General features: G+C 18.7%; 3 protein-coding genes across 3 annotated transcripts; 1 reads left to right on the top strand and 2 right to left on the bottom strand.

The window, feature by feature from the left end:
• Positions 1–143: 143 nt before the first annotated feature.
• On the bottom strand, positions 144–4,274 carry PRELSG_1233000 (U3 snoRNA-associated small subunit rRNA processing protein, putative; the record flags this gene model as incomplete). The annotated part of the gene is made up of 2 exons (XM_028678126.1): positions 144–3,967; positions 4,172–4,274. 2 exons carry the CDS (start codon positions 4,272–4,274, stop codon positions 144–146), a joined length of 3,927 nt encoding a protein of 1,308 aa, XP_028534446.1.
• A 994-nt stretch (positions 4,275–5,268) lies between these two features.
• Positions 5,269–5,688, top strand: PRELSG_1232900 (conserved Plasmodium protein, unknown function; the record flags this gene model as incomplete). Its single annotated transcript, XM_028678125.1, has 1 exon — positions 5,269–5,688. One exon carries the CDS (start codon positions 5,269–5,271, stop codon positions 5,686–5,688), a length of 420 nt encoding a protein of 139 aa, XP_028534445.1.
• A 236-nt stretch (positions 5,689–5,924) lies between these two features.
• On the bottom strand, positions 5,925–11,109 carry PRELSG_1232800 (conserved Plasmodium protein, unknown function; the record flags this gene model as incomplete). The annotated part of the gene is made up of 14 exons (XM_028678124.1): positions 5,925–6,393; positions 6,639–8,575; positions 8,760–8,838; positions 8,906–8,949; positions 9,078–9,140; positions 9,220–9,283; positions 9,392–9,522; positions 9,670–9,747; positions 9,824–9,893; positions 9,961–10,100; positions 10,229–10,383; positions 10,475–10,613; positions 10,720–10,860; positions 11,044–11,109. 14 exons carry the CDS (start codon positions 11,107–11,109, stop codon positions 5,925–5,927), a joined length of 3,576 nt encoding a protein of 1,191 aa, XP_028534444.1.
• Positions 11,110–11,517: the final 408 nt, after the last annotated feature.

The following is an 11,517-nucleotide window of genomic DNA, read 5'->3' as shown; positions in this document are numbered from 1 at the left end:
ATGCTAATTTCAAAAATTTTTTAGTTTTTTTTTTTTTTTTTATTTTATTTTTAATTTTTTTTTTTATTATATTTTACATATAAAAGTGGATGATAATATTTTTTTTTTTTTAAAAACCAACAAAAATACATATAACGATATTATCATATTTTACAGATTTTTTTTTTCTTTTTATCATATTTTTCTGTACCTTTTTTTTTTGTCGTTATTCCATTTATTTCTTCTTTTCTTTTTTTTTTTCCACTTTTACCACTTTTATTATTAACCATATCTTTATCATTTTTTTTATTTTCATTATTTTCAACATCATTATTTTCAATTATATCATAGTTTTTATTTTTATCTTTATTTATTTTTTCATAATTCCCCTTTTTTTTATTGTTTCTAAATTCTTCTTTTTCATTTTCATTTGTACCAGGGGTCTTTAAACACTCTACGTTTTTCTCGTTTTTTATTTTTGTATTTATTTTATCTTTATTCCTTAATTCTTTCTTAGTATGTAAGAATTCCTGATCATAATCATTCAAATTTAAATTATCATCTTCTATAGAGTTTATTAAAAAATTCAAGGTCGTTTGATTAAACGAACACTGCTCTACTGAGTTTCTTAAATGTGGGATAATTAATTCATGTAATTCATATAAAAGAAATCTAAACTTAGTATCAAACAAGAACTGATTTCTATAAATATTTATTATGTTTAAAACAATATTAATTGAATATTCTACATAGAAATTGAAATCTCCACAAGAACGAAATTTTTTTCGGTTATCTTGAATTTTTTGAAAAAAATAAAAAGATTTTAGATAAGTTTTAATATAATCTAATAATTTATATGCATAGGAAAATGGCAAAGATATTAAAACTTCATTTAAAATGTTATTTTTAATATTACATACAATTTCAATAATGAATTCATAAGGATCTTTATTTAATAATTCAGGTCTAGAATTAGGTTTGGTGGGTGGTTGAACAAAATCGGGAAGTTCATTTTTTTTTTTTGCTTCTTGGTATGCTGTTAAATTTTTATAATATACATCTAACAAAGTTAATTCTTCGTCTATTATATCAAGATACTCGATTAGTTTTTCAGAAGATTTAATAGTTTCAATAGTTTTTATAGTAGCTTTATTTAGTAAAACATTTTTCTCAACAGAGGATGGATATGCTAAATCATTCCTTACAGCTTCTTTTTCAATTTGTAAATTTAGTTCTTTATCCCTTTCTTCTTCTAAAAATATTAAATCATCTCCTCTTTTCCAGTATCTGATACTTTTATGAGTTCCTGATGTTAAGAAAAAATCATCATTATAATTAATAACTAAAGAAGTAAGAATACCAAAGCTTCCATCAATAGTACAAATACACTCAAATTTTACTGCATCCCACATTTTTATATAACCATCTCTTGATATACTTATTAAATTATTACTTTCATTAAAAAATTGAATTTTTGTTAACACATCACAGTTTATATGTAATCTCTTATTTATACTACCATATTCTAAATTCCAGATAAATAAAAATTTATCTGATGAACTGGAAGCTAACAATTTGTTATCTTTTGAAATATCAATACATGTTATAGGTAAACTATGTCCATATAAGGTTAAATGCAATTTTAAAGTGTCACTATATAATACTTCTATTAAGTTATTTAAATAACCAATAGAAATGTATTCTTCATTAGGAGAATAAATAGCACAACTTACTTTATCTGTTAAGTTATAACAATCCATTTCTGTAAATCTTAAAAAGAAATTATCCTTTTGATTAACTGTTTCTTCGTTCTCATTTATTTTGTTTATTTCTTTTTTATCATTACTTCTACTATTTTTTTTATTTGCAACTTCTCTCAATTCTTTATTTTCCTCATCACTTTCTTCATGCTCAATGGCCTCTTTACTTGAAGTAAGTTCAAAAATTTTTAAATAATTTTCTTCTCCAACTGATAAAAATGAGTTACTTTTCGACTTTTTACATAAATTAATAATTTTATTTGTATGGGCCTTATATATATATTTTAATTCAATATTTTTTAATTCATATAAAAAAATATATCCATATTCATCACTAATTACTAAGTACTCATCATTATGACAAAAAAATGCACTTGTGCAACCTTCTGAATTAATTGTAATTATATTCTGAAAAGTTTTCATATTCCAAATTTTCACATATCTCTTGCATATGGAAACCATTAATTCTCCATTTTCTGATAAATTTAGATAGTTCACAGAACTGTTATGTCCTTTGTTTATCTCGCATATTTCTTTAAAGCATTTCGAATAATCATATATTTTTTTTTCTATTATTTTTAAGCTCTTTTCTACTTTTCCTTCATTTTCCTTTTTTTCTTCTTCGTCTTCACTTTCACTATATTTTTCTTTGTCTTCTTTTTCATTTTTTTCTTCTTCGTCTTCACTTTCACTATATTTTTCTTTGTCTTCTTTTTCATTTTTTTCTTCTTCGTCTTCACTTTCACTGTTTTTTTCTTTGTCTTCTTTTTCATTTTTTTCTTTATTTTCACTTTCTTCCTCCTTAATTTGATTACTACTGTTCTTTGATTTACCTTCTCCTTTTACAATAAACATATCTTTGTTATTCAAAATGTCATATAGATTAATCTCAAATATACTCAAGCGGTTCGTAGCAAAAGATATCAGGAGATAAACAAAAATGTCTTTTTTTCTTTTTTTGTAAATATCTATATTTTGCAATCTGAATTTGCAGTTATAATTAAATAAATATTTTATTTCATCGTTGGCTGTATGAATATCATAACGGTTATAAATACTTATTTCCTGTTCAATTTCTTCTAATTTATATGTTAAATTAATATAGTCAATATTATTTTTTCCTTTAAATTTCTCTATTCTTTTTTGTTCTTTTATAATCATTTTTTTTTTTTTTTTTAATTTTTCTATGTATCTTTTTTTTTTTGCTTTTTCTGATTTTTTTTGATTTTTTATTGAATTTATCTTATAAAATTCTATTTTTTTTAAATTAGTACAGCATACTAGAATTCCATTGTTATCCCCTTCAAAACAGTAGGTTGTTCTTTCACAAATTTTTAAAGAATTATTTAAAGAATTATTAAGAACATTAATAATATTTTTATCTTCTTTTATGCCCCCATTGTTATCATTTATATTTGTATTAACACCGTTTATATTTAAATCATTTTCTCCTACATTATTATCATCTTTTAATGTTAAATGTAAATTTTCTTCTTCTTCAAAATTAATATCATTTTCAATAAAAAAAATCATTTTCATATTTTGAATTCTACAATTGTTAGGTCTCTTAATAGTTGACAAAAAGCTTATATAAATTTTACAATTGGTAAATTTATCTTTAATATTAGAATATAAATCAATTTTATATATTCTTAAAAAAGAGTTGCATCCAATAATTAATCTAGTATTACTTTCATTTATTAATAAACAACTAATTTCTTCTTCGCAATCTACTAGGGTTTGTACACATGATTGAATATTTAACTCCCATACCTTAATTAAACAATCTTTTGATACGCTAATTAATAAATTATTACTAATAAAATCATCTAAATAGTCATTTTTTATTTTTAAAAACTCTATATCAGTAACAGCATTGGTGTGTCCTTCTAGTTTAAATACTCCTTTATCATTAATAACATCCCATAATATTATATTCGTATCTTTGCTACATGAACACAAAAAGTTACCATTTTTATTAAATTTTAATTTACATATAGAAGAAGTATGTCCATGGAAAGTTGATAATATTTTATTTTTTTCTATATCAAATAATCTAATAGAACCATTTATATATCCAACTGCTAAAATATTTTTATTTTTCTCATTTATACAAATATATGTAACGTGATACGTAAAAAAATAATAAGGTGGTGTAAAGGGAACTGTCAATTTTTTTTTTATTTCTTTTTCATTAATATTCCATATACTTACACATTCATCATGTCCTACGTACATAAAAAAATATTAAAATAATGTTAATTTTTATATAAATAATGTTATAAATATTATACAATTAAGCTACTATATATATTATCTTCACATAATATGAAAATCAAAAAAGTTTAAAAAAATATAAATAATAACTTATAAAGCATGAATTTTATAAAATTCATGTATTTCTTTTTTTTTTTTTTTTTTTTTTTCTTTACCTGACAAAATATTGTTATAATTTAAAAAAACGCAATTTGATGATTTTGAATTAACTATCCCAAAACAATCTTCAAACTCATATCTATCATATGATTTCACCATTTTAGTTAAAAAATAATAATAAAATAAAAACTAATAAAACAGCAAGAGAAAATTAAAAATTTTGTATAATATTAACTTATAAAAAAAGAATACATATTTCCCTAACTATTAATGAATAAAGTCATAAATATAAACAAAAAATATTTCATGAAAAATGACTTTAAAAATAAATTGAACAAATAATTATCAATAAAATAACATCGCATATATATGCTAAAATTCTATGTTAGATAAATTCTCTAAATTGGTATAATTTAAAATTAACTTGTTGCAAATTTAAAATAATATTGTATGAATTTTTTAATTACATAACAAAATTAAAATTTTTATATAAATAGTTAACATACGCCATTCTTATAAATTTTTTATATAAATCATTAATTATAAATTAATAATAATATAATAAAACAATAAATATAAATTTTTCATTTATCCGTACAAAAATTATTTAAAAATTATAAATTTTTTTTTTTTTTTTATTAAATAACTAGTACTATATAAATATATATTAATTTATTTTTTCATATTTCAAATTATTGAAGAAAACCTCTTTTTTTTTAAATATATTTTTTATAATTATAAATTTTAAAAAAAAAATGTATAAACAAGAAATGTAGCATAAATTTAAAAAAATAAAACATTTCATATTTTTATTAACATTTTTTTTTTTTTTTTATTTTAAAAACAAAAAAATACAAATATACACTTATTTTATTATTAAATTATGATATTTATATTTTTATGAAAACTTAATTCGAAGATTTATAAAAAAAAATTTGGAAAAAGAAAATGCAGAATTTAGAATTATATTTTATTAAAGAAGAAATATAATATGTATTTTTTTTTTTTAAGAATTGCTGAATTTTCATGTATTCAGCATAAATCATTTAGTTTTATTAAATATCACCAAAGAAAGAAAAGATAAAATAAATAAATGAATAAAAAGAAAAAACTGAGAATCAATGAATTATTATTTCTATAAATTTAGTATAAAATGAAAAATAAAAAAGTAAATAAATTAAAGGCAGAAAAAATTGATAAAGGTAAAAAATGTAAAAAAATTAAAGCGATAGTAAACCCCCATAAAAATAATCATACAATGAAAGAAAAAAATGTAAATGGGGAAATTCATAATTTAACTGATAACTTAAAAGATAATACATATCAAAGGACAAATGAAAATATAAATAGTGAATTAGATCAAAGTATATATGATGAATCAAATCGAAATGTATTTGAAGAATTGAATGATAAAGTGAACAACTTTGTATTTAAAAAGAAGATATATGAAAAGAATATAGCACAACTAGAAGAAAAAATTCAAGTAAATGAATTAAACAAACTGATAAAAACTAAAGAAATCATTTTAGATATGCTTACAATAATTAAAAATAGAAAATTAAATTTATCTTAAATATTATTAAATCTTTTTTTTTTTTTTTTTGTTTTTGCTGTTGTTGGAATAAAGGAATTGTACTCATTAAAAGAAACTTTAATATTTTATATTTATAGAAAAAATAAGTCTACAAATATTTTTGTTAAATATGTATCCAATAAAATATAATTATCTTAAAAAAGAGTGCGCATATTAAAAATGTGCTTATTTTGAATCTTTTTTTTTTTCTTCAATATGAAAATTGTTTAAGAAAATTATTTTTTTGGCTTATCTTTTTTTAATAATATATTATCTAAAACATTTTGAATATTTTTTATTTGACTTTCTTCCATATAGTTCACTGTATCATTATTATTCTTAAAATTCTCCAGATATTTTTGAAATGTATCCTTTTCTTTAATTACAATTAAACATTTCCTGAGTATTTTTTCTATTTGTTTTTTAGGTGTAAATTCATATGTAAATGTAAAAAATGTATTAATTATCATTAATTTAAAATAAGTTTTTTTTTCAAAATAATCAAAATTTAATATAAACATAAGAAATGAACATATTCTATTCCATATTTTGAAATATATTTTCTTTGTTTCCTTTTCGTCTTCATTTACAATTTCATAGCATTTATAAAATAGAAAGAAATTTCTTATGAAATCATTAAAATCTAAATCTTCAAGAGACAACTTTTTCATAGCAATTATGTATTCAATCTTATCAATGTAGTAACTAAAAAAATAAAAAAAAAATAAAAGTCAAACTTAAGATGAATAATATAAAAAGCATATAAAATTTTAAATTGATTTTACTCAAATGTATAATGCTTATGTGTATTTAATATAAAATGATTAAAAATATAATTCTAAAAAGTTATGCATATATATAATTTGATGAACCACGAAAAAAATCATTAAATAAAATAAACAAAATTGTTATAGCAAAATATCATAGAGTAAAAGAGAAAAGATAATTACATTATAAAATAAATGATGGCATTTATATAGGATTTCCACATCTTTTTTTCATCCGTTATTTCTTTATCAGAATATTCTTTTCTTGTTATTTTTCTTGTCATTATTTCAACTTCATTTTTAAATTTTACAGAACTAATTAAATTAATAGTCTTTAAAGTATTTTGTATTAATTCATCCCATTCATAAGAAAGCTTATTTTGAAGACAAATATAATTAAAGAGAAAAAAGAAAGAAATATATAATTTCATATACTCTTTTATTTTCTTTTGATCACTTATGATAAATTGTGTAATGGTGATATTTTGTTTTTCATTATAAGGTGAAAGAAAATGAGGAGGCAAAAAGAAATAATTCATAGAAATACTTTCAAAAGTGTATAACAGAAAATAATTAAATTTATAAATAAAATTATAAATTATGTCAGGGAAGCATTTAAATAACATATTGTGATATTTTTTTTTTTTTACAATTAAAGATAAAAAAAGCAAAGCATTAAGTTCTATTTCATTATTTATGTATATATTAAGTTCAGTATCACTTATGTTCCCTTTATTTTCATTATTAATCTTATTGATATCAATTTTTTCAACTTCATTTGAATCCTTTTCATTTATTTTATTTTTTAAGCCTTCTATTTCAATACTAGCATTTATATTTTCATTATTGCTATTTTCCTCATTCATATATTTTTTTTTGTTTTTATTTTTATCATCTAATTCTCCTTTATGAATATTTGTTATATATATACTATTTTTTTCAATATCGTTTGATATATTTTCTTGTATATTAATAGTGTCATTTCCTAATAAAACATCATTTTTATTATTTACTGAATTTGTCAATATATCTTTACTGTTTTTTATTTGATAAAAAATTGACTGAATAGATATATTCAAAAAATTAATATTTTTAATTACATATGATCTTAAAAGTCCCCACTTATAAAATAAAGGAATTATGCATTTTTTACATATATATTTATTTTTCATAATATGTAAAGAATTTAATTGATTATGAGAATATTTATGTATTATCAAATAATTATCATGATTTAAATTTATATATTTTAAGACTTTAAAATAAAATGGTTGTATCAAAGTATTTATACTATCTAAAAAATATTTTTCTATAAATTTTTTTTTTAAAAAGTCTTGAATTTCTTCAGAAGAACAAAGTTCTATTTCTTCCTCATTTTTTGCCTTCAGTAAATTAGCTACACATATTAATAGAGAGGAATACCTTATATATTTTTTTTTTAAATTATCATCATTTAAAATATTCTTATCGTTTTCACTTAATAAAATACAACTGTCTTCTTCTTTTAATTTTACATTTGTTATTTCAAATAAAACAGAAGATAACTTATATCTATCAATTAATTTTAAATTTGTTGAAAATTTACTTATGCAGATCATTAAAACAGGGTATTCATTTAAGAAGTTAATGCATTTTTTTGCTTGCTCTTTTATATCGCATTTCCACATAGTATATGTTATTAAATTTGTTGATAATTTTAAAAATTCACGTATCTCCTTACTTTTTATTTTTTCATTATTTTCTTGTTTCATATACGACAATTTCTTTATACATGCTTGAACATTAAATGTAAAATAATCTTTTGTTATCCTTTTCATTAATTCATTAAAATCTATTTCATTAGAAAAATTATCATTTAAGTTTTTGTTGAGTTCTAATACGAGATTAACAAAATTTTTTCTAACATTTAAAGATTTATCACTTATAAGATATTTAATTCTATCAAATATTTTTAGAAATATTTTATTAATCATTTTATTCTTAGCAATTTCACAAAGACCTAACACTACTTCTGATCTTACATTCTCACTATATTTATCTTTTAATAATTTGTTGATTAATATATTAAGTAATATTATTCTCTTATCATCATGTATTATTTCCCATAATTCATTTAATATCTTAAAGAATAATAAAATATATATTTTATAAATAATTACTTTATTTTTTTATTTGGTTACATTTAATGTTTTCTTAAGCTATTATTTTAAAAACTAGTGAACTGTTGTTTTTTTTTCTTTTATATTATAATTATATTATTGTTATATATTTATTTTATTATTTTATTTTTTTTTTTTTTTTTACGTAACAAATGCACTTGGCTGTAGCTTGTCTAACACATATATTTTTATCTTCAGATAATTCAATAAGCGCATTATAAGCTCTTAAAAAAAAATATATATATATATGGTATTTGTCATTTTATTTTATTTAATTTTTTTTTTATTAACTTATCCATTTCCTCTAGATAATTTATATCCTTTATGCAGGGATCCTATATAATATTTAAAAAATATATAATCAAAAAAATGAAAAAAAAGGAAAAGAAAATTAATATGAGTATTAAAAAAATTCCGTAAGAAAAATCAAAAATTTTTTTAAAAAAAAAAAAAAATATATTACCACAACAGGAAAGATTAATTGAAAAATGCACGTTGCATTAAATCTAATTTTCCAATTTGGTGACTTCATAATTTATAATAAATAAACATATATTATATTCATATATTTTAATTATAAATTTCTTTTTTCTACTTTCTTTTACCATTAAATTTCTCCATATAACAGGATCATAAATTTTGAAAATTAACTTATTGATACTTTTATCACTTATTATATAAATATGGAAAAAAAAAAAAAAATATATATATATATTTAAATAATACTAATATAGGCAAAATAAGAAAATAAATTAAAAAAAAGTTAAAAATCTATACCCTTTATTTGTATGAAATATATTAAGTACACATCTAAAACGCGCTGCAATTTTAATAGGGCATTTTAAGGAAAAATGAACAAGATGTTCTAATTGTGTTTCAATAACACTTTTCATATCATCAGAACAATTCTGAAAAAAACATAAAAATATTAAAATGTAATAGTAATAACAAAAAAAATCTTTTTACTAAAAGAATTTATAAAATAAATACAATATTCAAAAAAATAAAAATAAAATATAATAAAATAAAATATTTATATTTTTTATATCTTATACTTTCCATGTTGAATAAATAATTTTAGAATAATGATTAATATTATCAAATGGTAAAACCACTGTACTATGAACAAATTTCTATTTAAAAAAAAAAAAAAAAATTAATGAAAGAATTTTATTTCTATAATAAGATAATTTTTTGCTTTTTAGTTACGTTAAAAAGGTGATATGCTATATTTTCATTTAGAGACCATACATAAGATAAAAATATTTTACCATCGCAGCTAAAAAATAAATATTTTTTTTTTTTTTATATTTAGATACTTTTTGTACTATGTTATCTATTTTTACTTTTCATAAAACTTAGGGAGACTTAAAGAATAAGAACATAAAACGTAAAAAGAATTAGTTGTTTTGTCGGATATTCCCCATTTTATAATTTTACAAAAATCTTTGTATTTTTTTAATTTACTTATATCAGTACTTTTACCCTTTATTAAAAATTATTTTGTAATTATATATTTTTGTTTAATTAACATAAATTAAATTTATAATTCTGTCTATTTATTTATATGAACACTTTCATATTAATTTTTTGTTGATAAAATTCTTATTTTACTTCGGTAGAACAAGATTTCCATAATAGGAATAATAAAACATTAATTTTTAAGTAATTTGAAAAATCATTTTCCACTAGTTTTAATTCACAAATATTTAACAAACATTTTCCAAATGAAATCCTTATTTCCTTGTCACTTAACATAAATTGAATCTCTTTTTTTAAAAAAAAATATACATATATATATATATATATATATATCCAAATTATCTAATATTTAGTTTTTTTTTCTTTTTAATTTTGAACCAATCAATTTATAAAATAATTTTCTGAAGTTTTCATCCAAGTTTATAGATTTTTTCTTTCTTTCATTATTGCTTAAATATAGCAAATATATAGAAACAAAATTTATACATGTCAACAGAAATTGTCTATCGTTTTCTCCCTTAAAAATGTAAAAAGTGGATAATATATTTTTTATTTTATTATATTTTCTTTTAGTGAAAAGGTAATTATAAAAAAAATATATAAATTTCTCTATTTTATATTACTTTAAATAATAAAGTTGAATTTTCTTCATTATAAATCAATTTTTCTGGGCATGTATATTCTACTAATAAATTATGAAGATATAACCAAATTTCTTCGGCTTCTTTACTATTACAAGATTTCCATATGTTTATTAATTCCAACTTTAAAAAAAAAAAAAATAAATAAATATAAAAAATTGTGACATAAAACTTCTTTTAATTTTGAAATTCATTATTTTTCTAATTATAATTATTGAGCATAACAACATAATTAATAGTTAAGACATTTAGACAAAGGTTATTTATTATTAGGAAGAGAAATTAAAAATATATTAATATGCTTACTTTTTTTTTGCATATTAATTTAAATTGAGATAATTCATTAATGTTACTTATAATTTTTTGGTACATTTTATCATTCATTATTAGGTATTGCTTATGTAGAAAAAAAAAAAAAATTAGCATTACTATATTCAAATGATTTTTTCTTTTCTAGGCATATCATTATTATATAAATTTTCAATTTTTTATATTAAATTGAAAATATAGACGATAAAATAATTATAGTATTTTAATTAATTTTCTTTTAAAATAAATAAATTTTTAAGTATTTTCTTTTTAAAAAATCATAATAATTATTTTATATAGTGCATTATAGTTTAAATAATTTATCTTTTTTTTTGTTTATTCATTTACATATTATATAATAATAATGTGCTTATTTTTATAATTAAACGTTATTTTTTACTATAAAGAAAAAAAAAGAAAAAATGGAAAAATATATTTTAAATAAGTAATATGCACAAACAAAATCATTAT

Source organism: Plasmodium relictum (genome assembly GCF_900005765.1).
Source record: "Plasmodium relictum strain SGS1 genome assembly, chromosome: 12".
NCBI classification, from domain to species: Eukaryota; Apicomplexa; class Aconoidasida; order Haemosporida; family Plasmodiidae; genus Plasmodium; species Plasmodium relictum.
This window is presented reverse-complemented; position numbering and strand designations above follow the sequence as displayed.